Genomic DNA, 16,830 nt, shown 5'->3' with positions numbered 1-16,830 from the left:
CCCAATTTAGACGTGAAAGGGGTTGTCTGCAGTTACACACAGAGCCCGGCGGACCTCATTGACTGTAATGGGGTCCATTGGGTGTCAGTCTTTATAAAACCGAAACTGGCAAAGGAAAATGTCTTCTGTGCAGGGCTTCTCCCTCTGCCAATTTTCAGTGGACACTGCAACAGAGACTCCAGTGCAGATGTGAACCTAGCAAAAAAATCTAGGAGACATCGAGATGAAGATGCAGGAACAGTGATGACAAAAATGCTGAATTTTTTTTTTTTGTCTGAACCTGTATTTTCTCTTTTTCGTAGGTTACTCTGGAGAACTGTGTCGAGGTCGGACGCATCGCGAACACCTACAATCTCACCGAAGTCGATAAATACGTCAATAACTTTATCCTGAAAAATTTTCCGCCCTTATTAACTACGGGGGAGTTTGTGAAACTCCCATTTGACCGTCTAGCCTTTGTGCTTTCTAGTAATAGCCTTAAGCAGTGCTCCGAGCTCGAACTGTTCAAGGCCGCGTGCCGATGGTTACGTTACGAAGATTCGCGTATGGAATATGCTGCAAAACTCATGAAGAACATTCGATTCCCTCTTATGACACCACAAGACCTTATCAATCATGTCCAGACGGTGGACTTCATGAGAACTGACAACACGTGTGTAAATTTACTTTTGGAAGCTAGCAATTACCAAATGATGCCGTACATGCAACCGGTTATGCAGTCGGAAAGAACTGCCATTCGCTCAGACAACACTCATTTGGTGACATTGGGGGGAGTTTTACGGCAACAGCTGGTGGTAAGCAAAGAATTACGGATGTATGACGAAAAGGCCCACGAGTGGAAATCTTTGGCTGCAATGGATGCCCCCCGATACCAGCATGGGATAGCGGTCATTGGAAATTTTCTGTACGTAGTTGGTGGCCAAAGCAATTACGACACAAAGGGAAAAACTGCTGTGGACACGGTTTTCAGATTTGACCCCCGATACAATAAATGGATGCAAGTGGCATCGCTAAACGAAAAGCGTACCTTTTTCCACCTAAGTGCCCTCAAAGGTCATCTGTATGCAGTTGGAGGTCGAAACGCAGCTGGTGAACTTGGTAAGATTTTTTTCTTTTATTCTTTGTCTTTAATTCGGTTCCAGTTCTTTAAGGTGCGTGTTTATCAAGGAACCGCAATAACTTTTCCTTATCCATTGTGAAGCAGGTTCATACAGCACCCAATGGACACCATTTATATGTAATGGAGGTGGTTGAAGTGTCCACCATTTTGTTGCAAGGATAACTCTGAAAGAGGGTATTCCCATGTTAAAGGGATCCTATCATTAAAAAGCATTTTTTTTGTCCCTAACACGTAGGAATAGCTTTAAGAAAGGCTATTCTTCTCCTACCTTTAGATGTCTTCTTCGCCCCGCCGTTCATTTAAAATTAAATTTTTTCGTCAATATGCAAATGAGTTCTATCGCAGCACTGGTAGCAGGCCTCAGCGCTCAAACAGCACTGGGGGCGTCCGCAATGCTGCGAGAGAACTCTCCAGCATGTGCATTTGGCTCTGCCTTAGGCCCGATGGCAGAGCTGACTGCGCAGGCGTACAAGTGTGACCCCAGAAGACGAATGAAGAGGACATTCCAGGAGAAGATGGAGGCGGCACTGGAGAGTTCTCACGCGGCATTGGGAACGCCCCCAGTGCTGCGAAATAAATCATTTGCATACTGACGAAAAATGAATTTTAACCAAATGGCGGGGCGAAGAAGATATCTAAAGGTAGGAGAATAGCCTTTCTTAAGGCTATTCCGACGTGTCAACGAGAGAAAAAAAAGTTTTTAATGGTAGAATCCCTTTAAGGTATTGGGTTATCTCTATTCCAAGGGTTGTGAGACTTGTACCTCTTTCACTGTTCTAGTGGTCCTGTGGCCGGCAGATGTTACTGGGTACTACTATATGGACACATTATGTTATTATATCACCCCGTGACCCGCTCCTCTTATCATTCTGTGTTCATATTCTAGCTACATAGAAACAGAAAATCTCAGTAAATTGTGTTGACATTTTGCAGTGACTGATTTCCAGCTATTTACCTCAATTTACTGTCCCTGTTTAGCTTCAGCTATTTTCTTATCTTCGTGCTTGAGAATTTCTCTGAAAATATTATTTCAACTTTGCGCACACATGGGAGTTTATTATAGGGAGTGTGTCATAACACAATTGAGTGATAAACTAATCCCTTTACCTTGTAGGGCTGTCAGTTTACAATAATGTATTTCTTATTTGGGACCGCTGCTCCCTTCTTGTAAATAATCATCTTTTATCTCTATGCAAATGAGCCGAAAGGGCTTTAGGGGCGTGGCTGTCCAGCTATGGGCTTCACTATCTGCTCAGTTTGTCACACGACAGCTAGAAGTGAAGGAAGCCGTCTTCAGATGGCGGCGGTGTGACATCATCAGACATGCACAGTATAGGGAGTGGGCGGACGTTGGTTAGCAGAAGCAGATAGTGAAGCCTATTGATATAAAGCCATTCTCTTACAGCTCTTTGTTTTCCATTGGCATAGGGGTACCAAGATGATTTTTACAAGAATGGAGCATTATTGTAAACTGTGTGGACGGCCCTGCAAGGTACTGTGATTAGTTTATATCTCAATTTTATGCTGAAAGACTCTCTTTAAACGGGAGCAACCTGCAGGCTGTTCACTTCCTGGTTTTCTTGGAACATTGGTGGGTGGGGTTTCACTTGCTGTCTTCTCCCAGGCAAAGCTCTGCTATCTCTCTTCATAGCAGTACATGTTTGCAGTTGTAATGAGGGATGGTTGTAAATAAATTAGCACAGTATCCCAGGAAAATGCACAATTGATAGGTGATGAGAATCCCACAGTTACATGCTACAGGGCCAAGAGTCAGTTTGCAATAAACTCTGTTTTAGGTCTGTGTGTTACATACAGAGGTAACAGACTCCCTACACAGCCCTTATCAGCAAAATTCAATTAGCCAACCTGATAACTGTGAGATACAGCTCAGAAATACAAGCTGGCTCGGAGCACTCCGCTCCCCTTCCCTCCTGAGAGCAGTGAGCTGTCACTTGTCCTGGGTGGAGAGATAAGACCATCCCCAGGTATGTGGTTATGGAAACACAATGTAAATAATGAAGTGAATAATCTCAAAGCAGTTTTGCTGAAGCTATGTATTTAGGAAAAGTCCTAAATCCACACAAGGTAGCAGTATAGATAGGATCCTTGAGATGGGACAGCCCCTTTAAAACTTCTGACACCAGTCTTAATCTGCTTCCTCGCTGATGCCCTAAGAGCATCATACCGCCATGTCACCTGCATTGTAGGTCCTGACCCAGCCTGAAAATGTCAGGGATTTATGGCGCTGTTAGACCAAGTGTCTAATAACCAGAACTAACACGGTCCACACCTTGTATGGGTAATGGTACAACAGATAGCAGGTTATCAAACCTTGCAGGGTGAGCAGAGAGATGCATAACGTAGCTTTAGAGACATTATCTTCCTATTCTGAGTTATATAAAAACAAACTAGCAAATAAAACTTTCTTATGACTTCCTTCAAGTGCTGTGAATGTACGGCGGGCACCTGAGAAGTCGGCACAATGTGGATTAGGGCTGTAGCGCTTTGTGTGCACCTGCGTATTGATTTATGGCTCTTTGTGTAGGACTCCGCACATTGCTTCATTCTTTATCATCCCCTCAAGCTATTACAATGCCTTTGAAGCCATTTTCTTTATTCTAGCAAAGCAGCGTCCTGTTCTGAATTGATTTAAGGAAAAAATCTCCTGGCAAATAATGTTTTATAGTTTGTCGTTTTTATACACCCAAGGGGTGCCTATTACTATTCATGGGTACATGAAGTTCTCCTAAAATATTCAACGTAGTGGGCCATTGGAGATATCTGGGAGTGCTACCGGTGAAGTATGCCATCCATGGGTGCCATAAACAACTCCTGACGTCTTCCCCATGTGCTAGTGAGGTCAGATCTATGACTGACGCCATCTTCGTTTTCTGCATTTATCAGCCGTTACAGAATCTAATAACCTGGTATAGCGGAAAGGACTGAGAGCTTCTTGATTTAAAGGGAGTGTCCCCAGGGTGAAGCCTATTAGACCCAAAACACAGCTGGGTCAGGCTCACCTGCATGTATTGCTTGTTCCCCTTGAAAAGGTGCACCTCCGAATAGTCATTCATTTCACAATATGAGCGATCTGGAGCACTGAGGGCAGTTGTATTGCTCCAAACTGCTACGACCCAAATACAAGAACGCAGGGCCAGGCGAGATTTTTCGTACAACTCCCTGGTCCTGTCGCTCAAAGAATGGAGGGGAGGACGGAAGGAGATTTTAGAGCAGCGGAGAACGTAGTAGTTTGGGTCAGCAAAGCTTTTATATTGCTTATTTGTATATACCGAAGTACATGCTTATCTCTACAATAATGGCAAAAAGGTGGGAGCAACACAGTGGCTCAGTGGTTAGCAATGCAGCCTTGCAACGCTGGAGTCCTGGGTTCGAATCCCGCCAGGAACATCTGCAAGGAGTTTGTATGTTCTCCCCGTGTTTGCGTGGATTTCCTCCCATACTACAAAGACATACTGATGATATTCCCTATTATCTAGATCTCCTGAAAGCAAATGAATATCGTTAGGTCAGGCATTCTATTAATATCAGTGTATGTAGATATAAGGTATATATGATCTACTCACAGCTACAAAAAGAGCAAATTATTAGCCTCCATCTCCCTACACACAACGTATACGTACTGACCGACATCTCACAGAAAATGGCACCTGGGGGTGTGCAGGAAATTCTTTTTCCCGATGTGTTTTTTTTTTTTTTTTTTTCTTTTTGGCTTTGGCAATTTTTATTCCTGGACACTAAATCTAACTTACTCCTGGGGCGGTGCTAACTGACTATTGATGTGCACAGAACTTGTGTCCACCCCTGGCTTTGACCTCTTTGCCAATTACATTATTTTATGTCTGTGATCTTTTAGGGCTCGTTCAAATTCTGATACCGAATCCACCTCATAGTCCGCCCTCTCACAATGGAGGTTTATGAAGACCGCTAGCTTCCTTTTTTCACTGAGAGGTATGTTCCGGCTCCTGGAAAAAAGAAGCGAGCTGCCCTTTCTTCAGGCTGATTCTGTGGCTGAATCAGCAATGGCGTCCGATTCGCGACATCTCCTTCTGGACTAGGCCCATTGATTTGGGCCTAATCTGGAGCGGAAAGCCACAACTGTCGTGGCAGGCACATTTTGGTCCTATTCAGACACGGCTTCCAGCATCAAAATCGGGACCAAAATACGCGGCCCCGTGTGAACTTGCCCTTAAGGGGGTTGTCCAGGCAAAAATGGAGAACCCTTTTAAAGTTAAAATAAGCTGGGGGGCAGTGAAGCAAAATGAATGATCACCTGTCTCCGTTTCTCTGGTGTCCTCCCACGCCTCCTGGTTCATCTGCTCTGACGAATCTTTTCCTGGCGTTTTGCTGAAGCCGCTGAAGAGACCCGGGAGAGCAGAAGAAACAGGTGGCGCGAGAGGACACGGAACAATGGGCCCCGGTGCTTATGCTTTTTTTTTTTTTTTTTTTTTTTTATACCGCCCCCCATTAGATTTAAACTTTTAAAATGGTTGTCCACTTTTGCTTGGACAACCCCTTTAATGTTAGGGGCAACCGACAGCTCAGCCCCATTGGTGCCCATCATTTGTTTTGCTCTAAATTCATAGAATAGCGCCAGAGATTGGTACAGGCTAAAAGAATCCACCAAAAAGATGTGGCTATCATAGGCCGTAGAGGATATAAAGATACGATGACCTTGGATTGGTCTGTGTTTTTTGTATATAACTTAGCATCTGCACCATCATATTAAATTGAGTTAAGATGATGAACATTAAAGCCTCATCTTCAGTGGGGGGCGCTGAGTACCCCGCTGGGTATATACTGTCACAGCTTATATGGCCCCTACTAGCCTGTGTGGGCACCCTATACAGAACTACCTCTAGGTGTGACAACTACTCTGGGTGTACGGAGGCCTAAGAGGCTAAAGTCACGATGTAGTTCTAAATAGTAGGATCAGAACATTCTCCATATCATTTATTAATCGTAATGGAGGTACATTCTCCTAAATTATTCTCTTGTATGTAGACTTGTTGTGCTTGGTAAACAGAGGACAGATCTAGAAGACTATGGAGAACCAGGTAGTCCGCGTGGACTCATCCACTATCATCATTATCATTGTTCATCCTATAGACATTGAATATAGAGTCTAAAACCTTGTCAGTCTATAACCAAAGCATTAGCTCGCTTTTGGATGTCCTGGCGGTGTCCTGTATTCATTGTTTTATCCCTGACATTAAAGGGAGTCTGCCGTGTGCTCCGAGTATAGTCCTATTCCTTACAGAATACATTATAGCGTTAGACCACATACCTCTGTTATGTGTATCCCTTGGAAGTCTTATGCAAATGAGGCGGTTGTAGTAGTGGGGGCGGTCCTTTAGCTCCGTGGAGCAGTGGAGGCGGTCCTTTAGCTCCGTGGAGCAGTGGAGGCGGTCCTTTAGCTCCGTGGAGCAGTGGAGGCGGTCCTTTACCTCCATGGAGCAGTGGAGGCGGTCCTTTAGCTCCATGGAGCAGAGTAGGCGGTCCTTTAGCTCCATGGAGCAGTGGAGGCGGTCCTTTAGCTCCATGGAGCAGAGTAGGCGGTCCTTTAGCACTAACTCTTGTTGCTATAATAGGTTAGGTGATGTCATAGCAATGGGAGAATCCACTCACTGCATGGAGTCACACAGACAGACCCCAAGAGCTAGTGCTCCAGGGAGCTGAAGGCCCGCCTCCAGTGCCTCATTTGCATAAAACTGCAAAGTTGTTCTTTCTCCATGTCTACAAAAGTGACCTACATAAGAGCACATCAAAGGTATGACTATCACTATAGCCATGGTGGTGTCAGTGTAATATGCTTGGAGAGGTGCTAGACTTAGAGGTATTCTCACCTTAACAAGCTGCCCCCTATCCTATATGATGTGGGGGTCGGACCGCTCTGATCTCTCACCAGTCACAACTTGGGAGTTTTGTTTCTATTCTGAATGGAGCAATGGCTGGGCTGGTACAAGTGAATACGTTCTTATAGATGTGTATTTATCTATATATGTATAATCTGGGCTTTTATTTGAGCTGTTTTTGGCAATCTGTTCCATTCGTGTGAATAGGGCTTGCAGAAATTCACATGCAAACCGCCATTCACGTGCATACCGCCAAAACAAGCCCAGAGCTGGTTTTTAGTTGCAGAAACTTCAGCAGTGGAATCTGCCGCTTTTGACAATCTCTTCTTGAAGTGGCTTTGGTTCTTCAGGACTCTTCAAGACCGTCGCTCTCTCGAGCCCACACATCTGGTAATAAAACTAAGCCCCACGGGTCAGTAAAGAAAATCCCAGACGGATTTGCTCGCAGGCTTCTAAATCAGGCTCATAAAGTCAGGAGTTACTTTATAGCTTGTGAGGTCTTTCAAAGTCACTTTATTTCTTGGGGATTTCTTTATGGCGGCGTCACTTGTTGAGACGTATTTTCTCAAGCCTCCATGTATCATACATTCACCCTGACACTACAGAGCAGACAGGGCGCCATTCGTCATAGTCATTTGTCAGTCTGCGAGTCTTGAGCTTGTGTCTACGTGAATGTAAATGAGGTCATCGTCTCGCGTGGTGCCATATTCAGACAGAGAAAAATATCTATATTCCAGGGTTAGGCAACCTTCTGCGCCTCAGCTTTTGGGAAACTACAACCCCCATTGTGCGTACCGTACTTCGTCCACTACCCATAGAGGTGAATGGAGTATGCTGGGAGTTTAGTTCCACAGCCACTAGAGGGCCAAAGGTCGCAGATCCCTGCTACTTATTATTCAGTGTAATAATACCCACTAGTTTTTAGGTTCATAGATTTGGGCATTGGGGAGGTGAAGAGATGAGCGCTGTCCAAAAAGCTATTGTCTAGTATAATACGGATATTAGCCTCCAGCATTATAACAGAGGCGTTACCTTTCATTGTAATTCTACCTGTAATGGTAATGGGATGACTGCTGAGAAGTGATCACTTTACTAGAGAGCACCTTGGTTCTCTCTTTGTGTATTATTACTTCAATGCAACATTGCTTTTTGCATTATCTCTAGGGTGTGACATCATTGTATGCATTACTATAGTGCTAGGATATCATTTTGTGTAATATTATTACTATAGCACTGTATCATTTTGTGCACTATCCCCGTAGTGTGACATCACTGTGTGTATTATCTCTGTACTGTGACATCACTGTGTGTATTATCCCCGTAGTGTGACACCACTGTGTGTATTATCTCTGTACTGTGACATCACTGTGTGTATTATCCCCGTAGTGTGACATCACTGTGTATATTATCCCCGTAGTGTGACATCACTGTGTGTATTATCCCCGTAGTGTGACATCACTGTGTGTATTATCCCCGTAGTGTGACATCACTGTGTGTATTATCCCCGTAGTGTGACATCACTGTGTGTATTATCCCCGTAGTGTGACATCACTGTGTGTATTATCCCTGTACTGTGACATCACTGTGTGTATTATCTCTGTACTGTGACATCACTGTGTGTATTATCCCCGTAGTGTGACATCACTGTGTGTATTATCCCCGTAGTGTGACATCACTGTGTGTATTATCCCCGTAGTGTGACATCACTGTGTGTATTATCCCTGTACTGTGACATCACTGTGTGTATTATCCCTGTACTGTGACATCACTGTGTGTATTATCCTGTACTGTGACATCACTGTGTGTATTATCCCTGTACTGTGACATCACTGTGTGTATTATCCCTGTACTGTGACATCACTGTGTGTATTATCCCTGTACTTTGACATCACTGTGTGTATTATCCCTGTACTGTGACATCACTGTGTGTATTATCCCTGTACTGTGACATCACTGTGTATTATCCCTGAACTGTGACACCACTGTGTGTTTTATCCCTGTACTGTGACATCACTGTGTGTATTATCCCTGTACTTTGACATCACTGTGTGTATTATCCCTGTACTTTGACATCACTGTGTGTATTATCCTGTACTGTGACATCACTGTGTGTATTATCCCTGTACTGTGACATCACTGTGTGTTTTATCCCTGTACTGTGACATCACTGTGTGTATTATCCCTGTACTTTGACATCACTGTGTGTATTATCCCTGTACTGTGACATCACTGTGTGTATTATCCCTGTACTGTGACATCACTGTGTGTATTATCCCTGTACTGTGACATCACTGTGTGTATTATCTCTGTACTGTGACATCACTGTGTGTATTATCCCTGTACTGTGACATCACTGTGTGTATTATCCCTGTACTGTGACATCACTGTGTGTATTATCCCTGTACTGTGACATCACTGTGTGTTTTATCCCTGTACTGTGACATCACTGTGTGTATTATCCCTGTACTGTGACATCACTGTGTGTATTATCCTGTACTGTGACATCACTGTGTGTATTATCCTGTACTGTGACATCACTGTGTGTATTATCCCTGTACTGTGACATCACTGTGTGTATTATCCCTGTACTGTGACATCACTGTGTGTATTATCCTGTACTGTGACATCACTGTGTGTATTATCTCTGTACTGTGACATCACTGTGTGTATTATCCCTGTACTGTGACATCACTGTGTGTATTATCCCTGTACTGTGACATCACTGTGTGTATTATCCCTGTATTGTGACATCACTGTGTGTATTATCCTGTACTGTGACATCACTGTGTGTATTATCTCTGTACTGTGACATCACTGTGTGTATTATCCCTGTACTGTGACATCACTGTGTGTATTATCCCTGTACTGTGACATCACTGTGTGTATTATCCTGTACTGTGACATCACTGTGTGTATTATCTCTGTACTGTGACATCACTGTGTGTATTATCCCTGTACTGTGACATCACTGTGTGTTTTATCCCTGTACTGTGACATCACTGTGTGTATTATCCCTGTACTGTGACATCACTGTGTGTATTATCCCTGTACTGTGACATCACTGTGTGTATTATCCCTGTACTGTGACATCACTGTGTGTATTATCCCTGTACTGTGACATCACTGTGTGTATTATCCTGTACTGTGACATCACTGTGTGTATTATCCCTGTACTGTGACATCACTGTGTGTATTATCCCTGTACTTTGACATCACTGTGTGTATTATCTCCGTACTGTGACATCACTGTGTGTATTATCCCCGTACTTTGACATCACTGTGTGTATTATCCCTGTATTGTGACATCACTTTGTGTATTATCATTGTACTGTGACATCACTGTGTGCATTATCTCTGTAGTGTGACATCACTGTCTGCATTATTCCTGTACTATGACATCACAGTACCGCGTCACTCTCAGTGCCAAAACCTGCTATACCGCCTCCCGTGTGAACTTAGCCTTAGAGTGTCATAGTCATTGAGGACTCTTACCTATGCTTATGGTGATCAGGGTGGATTTGGTTACTTGTTACACTCCTGGATGTACGGTAATCTCTATTCTCCAACGAACAGACTTAGATTATTTATTTAACTTTTAACAAAGTTTGAAGATTCTTTACAATGTAAATGGTGACGGTGTAAAAGCTTCCCTTGTTACCACCTATCATGGACTTGTGATCTGTGAAGTATCTTTATTTTGAGGAAAATTTTGTCCCCGGAGGAATCCCAAGTTTGCATTTTTCACACATTTTAGTGACTTTTCCAGTAACACATCCCCGTGAACCTTTTTCCTTGCAGAGTAGGTGAATTCAGATGTACAACTCGCGTCTCCTTACATCTGCCTCCATTACATTGTAGCCTATGAAAAATCGCTCATTTACAATGTGCCAATTTAGTCTGCAGATGTCTCGCTGCATACGTGCACTTGTCAGTAGAGATCTATAAAAATACCATTTACATGGCATTATTGCTGTCGCATTTCAGCGCAGCCTGGCAGGAAGTGGATAACACACCAGAGCGTCAATGGAAAGTCTCCTGATTCATCTGACTTTGATTTTCTGTTCACTGAATGTCTCCAGTTTGGCAAATTTTCCTTTATATTTACTGGTACTACATCTATAAGACAGCCTACTAACAATACCATTGTGCTTATAAGGTTGGACTGACATATTGGAGGAGATTTACCAACATATGTGCGCCAGTTTTATGGTGCAATGTGTGATAACGTGACACATCAAGGCCCTTTTTAGTGCGAAAAGTGCCACGATCTGTCTGTCTTGCCCTTCACTGACACAACCTGTGCACAAAACCTGCGGCGGTTCCTAACTGGCACAGACTTTGAATCTGACACAGGCGTGCGCCTGGTTTATTAAAGGGATCCTATCATTAAAATGACATGTTTTTTTTTTCCTCAATAACACATAGGAATAGCCATAAGAAAGACTATTCTTCTCCTACCGTTAGATGTCTTCTCCGCGCCGCCGTTCGTTAGAAATCCCGGTTTTCTTCGGTATGCAAATGAGTTCTCTCGCAGCGCTAGGGGCGGTCCCCAACACTCAAACTGCACTGGGGGCGTCCCCAATGCTGCAAGAGAAATCTCCAGCGACGGCTCCTTCTTCTGGAACGTCTTCTCCCCACTTCTTCTTCCAGCGCAAGTGGTCAAACTTCTAGGCATGCGCAGTCTGCTCTGCCTTCTATAAGGGCATGTTCTCACAAAGACTGGTCACCAAAACCCACTCCTCCCCCCGCTAGTACAATAAACCTCTTTTCAATCCTGAAATATTACTGTGTCCATCAGTTATTAGATAGATCAAACTGAAATGGCTGCTGCAAACACCAAAATATTTAGAACTAAAAATGATTAAGATTAATAGGGGTGCCCAAACTTTTTCATAGGACTGTATAAACAGTGATCTGCATACAGTCTTCACTATAACCATTGTGTTGTATTTCGTGTGTATATACGTGCACTAATGTCTCGTGTCGTCTCTTATCCAGCTACCGTGGAATGTTATAATCCCAGAACAAATGAATGGAGCTATGTTGCAAAAATGAGCGAACCACATTATGGCCACGCTGGGACCGTGTTCGGTGGACTCATGTACATTTCAGGTAAGTCAGCAACTAGGTCTCTCCTTTATTTGTTACCCAAAGTAAATATAGCTTTCTTACTGGCTGAGATTTATTTGTGTATATACTGAATTCTAGAATTTAGGCTGACCGCTTATTGTTCGTGTATTTGTTCCGGCTACTTGTCATTTAAGGCGCGGTTCACATCTGCACATGGGTTCCCGCTCCCAGTCTGCTTGGGGACCCCCCGATCGGAAACCTAATCTGCATAAAATAGTGTTACCTTAGGAAACCTGAAGACCCCATACACATTAATGGGGTCTGTGTAGTTTCTACTTGGTTTTCACGCGAAAAATGCGGAGAGAAGAGAGCTGCTTGTAGGACTTTTTCTCTCCACATTTTTTATGCGGAGAGGGGAACAGAATGGCCGAAACGCAGATGTGAAACGAGCCTGTCTTGGGTTATCTTTCCAGTAGTAAAGAATATCTTTGTGCTGTAAAAATAAACATTAAAGGGGTTGTACTGTTATGAACAGGCCCCCAATGTTCAGGAAAATGGGGGACCTGAAGCCTCCCTGTGTATGACGTTACCGGTGCGCTTGCATGGCCGACACTTCATTTACTTGTATGGGGCTCCTGGGACTGCAATTTTCAACAACTAGCTAGCTGTGAATGCAGCGCCCCTGTGTGGATATAGGGGTAAATGTTAGTAATGGCACAACCCCTTTAATATTATATACTGCTGTCTCGTTATAGAAGGGTCACTCACTACTAGTCACATCTAATACTGAAATATACATCAGTAGAAGGTCTGTGAAGCCAATGTCTCCTGCCACTTGTGAATTTCCATTGCCAGACTAATTTTGCTTCACGTTATAAAATTCCAGCTCCTGGTCTTTATTTCTCCTAACATCTACCATGTGTGGGGGAGGGGGGCCTACCTATTACACCGTCAGCTGGTCATGCCAAAACTGGCATATTCGGCTGACATTACCCAAGGCTGAATTACATTTGTGTATTGATTCTGATCCTCCGCATGGTGCCGTCCACCCTTTAATCTTGCAGATAGATCCTCCTGGGTAAGTATTAGCCGCTGTCCCCTATAGCCCCTGCCGAGGTCCGGCCACTGTGATATTTCCTTATGGTCACCCAGTCGATTCTAATTCAATTGCTTTTGAGTTCCTTGAAATCAGAGGGAATTATCCCGTCAAGTAAAATAGCTGCGCCCGCCAAGGCTCAGTGTTTGTTTTCCGAAAAGCAATGGTTTATGTCAAGGGAATAGGAATACATAAGAGGAAATAGATTAAAGAAATATTGGAGGAGTTGCTCTTTGGAAAGTTAATCTCGCCCTGACTGCTTTTGTTTTTTTTTTTGTTTTTTTTCTTATATCCCCGCCGTCTGTATAATATCTCTCCTAAGGATACGGAGAACAAGCCACCCGGAGCTCGGTATTAATAGCCCCATTTTTTCCTCTTCCGCATTGTATAGCATTTATCAGAATATGTTGATATTGCAGCTGCGGCATTAAGATATTTATCTGGAAATCCAATGAGGAACAATGCCTACGGTTTTGACTGAAGTCTATTCTTCACGCGCAGCCTCTGGGTAAAGCCCTTCAGCGCAAAGTAATAAATTAGATGAAACCCAGAGACGTTCCATTTCCCGAAACGACCCGCCGCGTCGCTTTAGGTCTACCGTTATACGTTTTTCTTAAGCCGGTGTAAAGTGGTCCTTATTTATGAGGCTTCACGGCAGGAAGAATCGGCGTTTGACAACGAGGGAGTCAATAGACGGCAGCTGCAGCTGTACTGCGCTCTATACACTGGCCTCGGCGCGCAGAGATGGCTGCCCTTCCTGTGATCGGCGCTCCCTTCCTGAAGGCGCGGGAACAGGATTTTCTGTTCCGCATTTAATGCACGCCACGTATTCTCATGTTAATCGTCTCGTCCCTGGAAAACAGACACGTACTGAATGACTTCCTTTATGCAGCGATACACTTGCTGAAAGCAGGATAACTTTCCCTTTGTACGAGCGTCAGCTCTTCGCCTCTTTCGACGCATGCATATCATTAATATCACGTGCCCCCCCTTGCTTTTAGTTCTGACCATTATAAGTTGCCGATCAGACCCATGAAAGTGTTAATTATCTGTAAGATGTAACCCGTAAAGCGGCAAGAACAGAGCCAGGAGTAGCGGCTAACAATGAGATATTGTTCCTCGTGCCGAAGCGACACACTCGGCCGAGCTTCACCGGAGGATGTAAGGAATGCGTTGCTAAGTGCACATTAAATACTTGTGCAAGGCAATTCATTCACATAACAAGGAGGATTTTTTTCTGCTTTGAGTCTTTGTTATGCAGGGTGTATGAGTGCGGTATGTTTTATTGTTACACATACCCTGTTTCCCTGAAAATAAGACATCCCCCAAAAGTAAGGCATGGGGGGAGGTTTTGTTAAATTGCCTAATATAAGGCACCCCACGAAAATAAGACATCCCCAAAAACACTGCAGCCGGCAGAACACTGTGCACGATGTTCCGTGTGCACAGGTATGCCGGCTGCTGCCTCTGCTGTGATACCACTGTTCCTGCTGCTGTAAGATGAGCTGGGAAAGCATTGTATCCTGCGGGGAGTCCACTCTCCCAGCTCATCCTACAGCAGCCGCAACAGTGGCATCACAGCAGAGGAGGCAGCCAGCTTTCCTGTGCACACGGAGCACAGCGTTCAGCCGGCTGCAATGCTCACTAAGTGAGGCTCTCCATCACAACCGCCGGAAGCCTCGCTAATCTCTGCTAAGCCCCGCCAACCACTTCCACCACCGTGACCAACAGCGGCACCATCGCTGCTATGAAGATGGGGAAGGTAACTAGCATACCTCCCCCACCACCACCACCTCTTGCACCACCTACAACCGGCAGTCACTCCGTTAAGGAAGCGCTACCATGACTGCCGATTGTCCCCCGCTCCATAAGACATCCCCCAAAAATAAGACTGGTCATATATTTCGGAAGATAATTTAATATAAGACACTGTCTTATTTTCGGGGAAACAGGGTATGCAGTGAAGGATCTTCTGTGTGGCCGTTGTTGAGATCTAGAAGCTTATAACCTGTGTTTAATGTTGAGTGGCCTTGTTTTTTTTAACTATTTTGTCCCGATCCAACGTAACAACACTTCCATTGCCGGCTAAGGCTCCATGGGCCATATTCGAAGTGCTAAAGTGCTGTGGAAAGAACTGCTGCCTGATCGCATTGCGGTTCTTTCCGCAGCGCTTTGAAGAGAAAGTTCACGGAGTTTTCCTGTGCAGGCTTTCTCTTCCCATTATATCTACAGGAAAGCCGCCGACGTTTCCGTAGATATAATTGACATGCTACGATTTGCAAAGCCGCAACGACTTTGCAAATCGCAGCATGTCCGCGCTGCGATTTCTTCCACAAAGTGGGCATGGGATTCGCATGAATCCCATCCCCTTTGCTTGTACTGTAAAACACTGATTTTTCCCGCAGCGTCTCCGCTGCGGGCGAATCGCGGCTTTTGCGTCCCGTGGGGCCCCGGCCTAAGGGTGCATTCACACTGAGTAAACGCTAGCTTATTCTGAACGTAAAACACGTTCAGAATAAGCGGCGTCTAAAGCAGCTCCATTCATTTCTATGGGAGCGGGGATACGAGCGCTCCCCATAGAAATGAATGGGCTGCTTCTTTCACTCCGTGCAGTCCCATTGAAGTGAATGGGGAGTGCCGGCGTATACGGCAAGCTCTGCTCATGCCGGAGCGTACACGCCGGCACTCCCCATTCACTTCAATGGGACTGCACGGAGTGAAAGAAGCAGCCCATTCATTTCTATGGGGAGCGCTCGTATCCCCGCTCCCATAGAAATGAATGGAGCTGCTTTAGACGCCGCTAATTCTGAACGTGTTTTACGTTCAGAATAAGCTAGCGTTTACTCAGTGTGAATGCACCCTTAAACTGTATTCCGTTCTCTGTCTGCAAACTATCGCTATGCTCCAATAGACTTTTAAGGGCATGTGCCAACCTTAGACGCACCGTCATGTGGAGGGTGAATGGAGAGATGGCTGTGTATGGTCAGGGTTCTCTCTGCAGCCACCTCTGGGCGTACTCTGTCTGAGGTACACATGACTGTATCATTGCTTACAGCATAAAGTTACTAAGCTCCCCCTAGTGGTAAATGCAACTAGCCCAAATATTATACTGCAAAATGTACATCCAACTCCTGTCGTCTGGTTCCAACTAATAGGACAATGAACAGAACTCTTTTGTACATCAGAGTAGACTTGGAAACGCTTCCACCCAAAATGAAGTTTCGTCTTTCCATACCCAAATCTGAAACAGAAAACACTGCGTGGGGCCTCAGACTAAGTGGGTTTTCTGTCTACAACAGCATTTTTATTTTTTTTTTTATTGATGACCTATCAAAAATGTAATTCCAGTTTATCTACTTATATTGTTTTTTTTAATTTTTTTTATTCAGTTTAATTTGTAACTTATTGCGATAAATCCTGCTCATTCTATGGTCTGGAGTCCAGTGGGCGGTCCTATTCAGTCATAGCCTTCTGTATAGACAGAAAGAGCTGTCAGTCACTTAATACGACCGCCCATTGGACTCTTAAATAGAGATGAGCGAACACTGTTGGATCAGCCGATCCGAACAGCACGCACCCATAGAAATGAATGGAAGCACCTGTGACGCTGACTTTGCCGGCGGCCGGCCGGCGTCACAGGTGCTTCCATTCATTTCTATGGGTGCGTGCTG

The 16,830-nt window shown here is 44.5% G+C and overlaps 1 protein-coding gene across 6 annotated transcripts in view; it reads left to right on the top strand.

Moving 5' to 3' along the window:
* LOC142184260 (kelch-like protein 13) overlaps window positions 1-16,830 on the top strand; it is a 65,014-nt gene that overhangs the window by 42,785 nt on the left and 5,399 nt on the right. For all 6 annotated transcript variants that reach the window (XM_075259033.1, XM_075259031.1, XM_075259032.1 and 3 more), the window contains 2 exons: window positions 303-1,098; window positions 11,992-12,105. In XM_075259033.1, the coding sequence (XP_075115134.1) occupies window positions 303-1,098; window positions 11,992-12,105 (910 nt within the window). The remainder of the gene's footprint in view (window positions 1-302; window positions 1,099-11,991; window positions 12,106-16,830) is intronic.

This window comes from Leptodactylus fuscus, chromosome 11 (genome assembly GCF_031893055.1).
Source record: "Leptodactylus fuscus isolate aLepFus1 chromosome 11, aLepFus1.hap2, whole genome shotgun sequence".
Taxonomy (NCBI): Eukaryota; Metazoa; Chordata; class Amphibia; order Anura; family Leptodactylidae; genus Leptodactylus; species Leptodactylus fuscus.
Note: the sequence above shows the minus strand (reverse complement) of the source record. Positions and strands in the feature narration are given on the sequence as shown.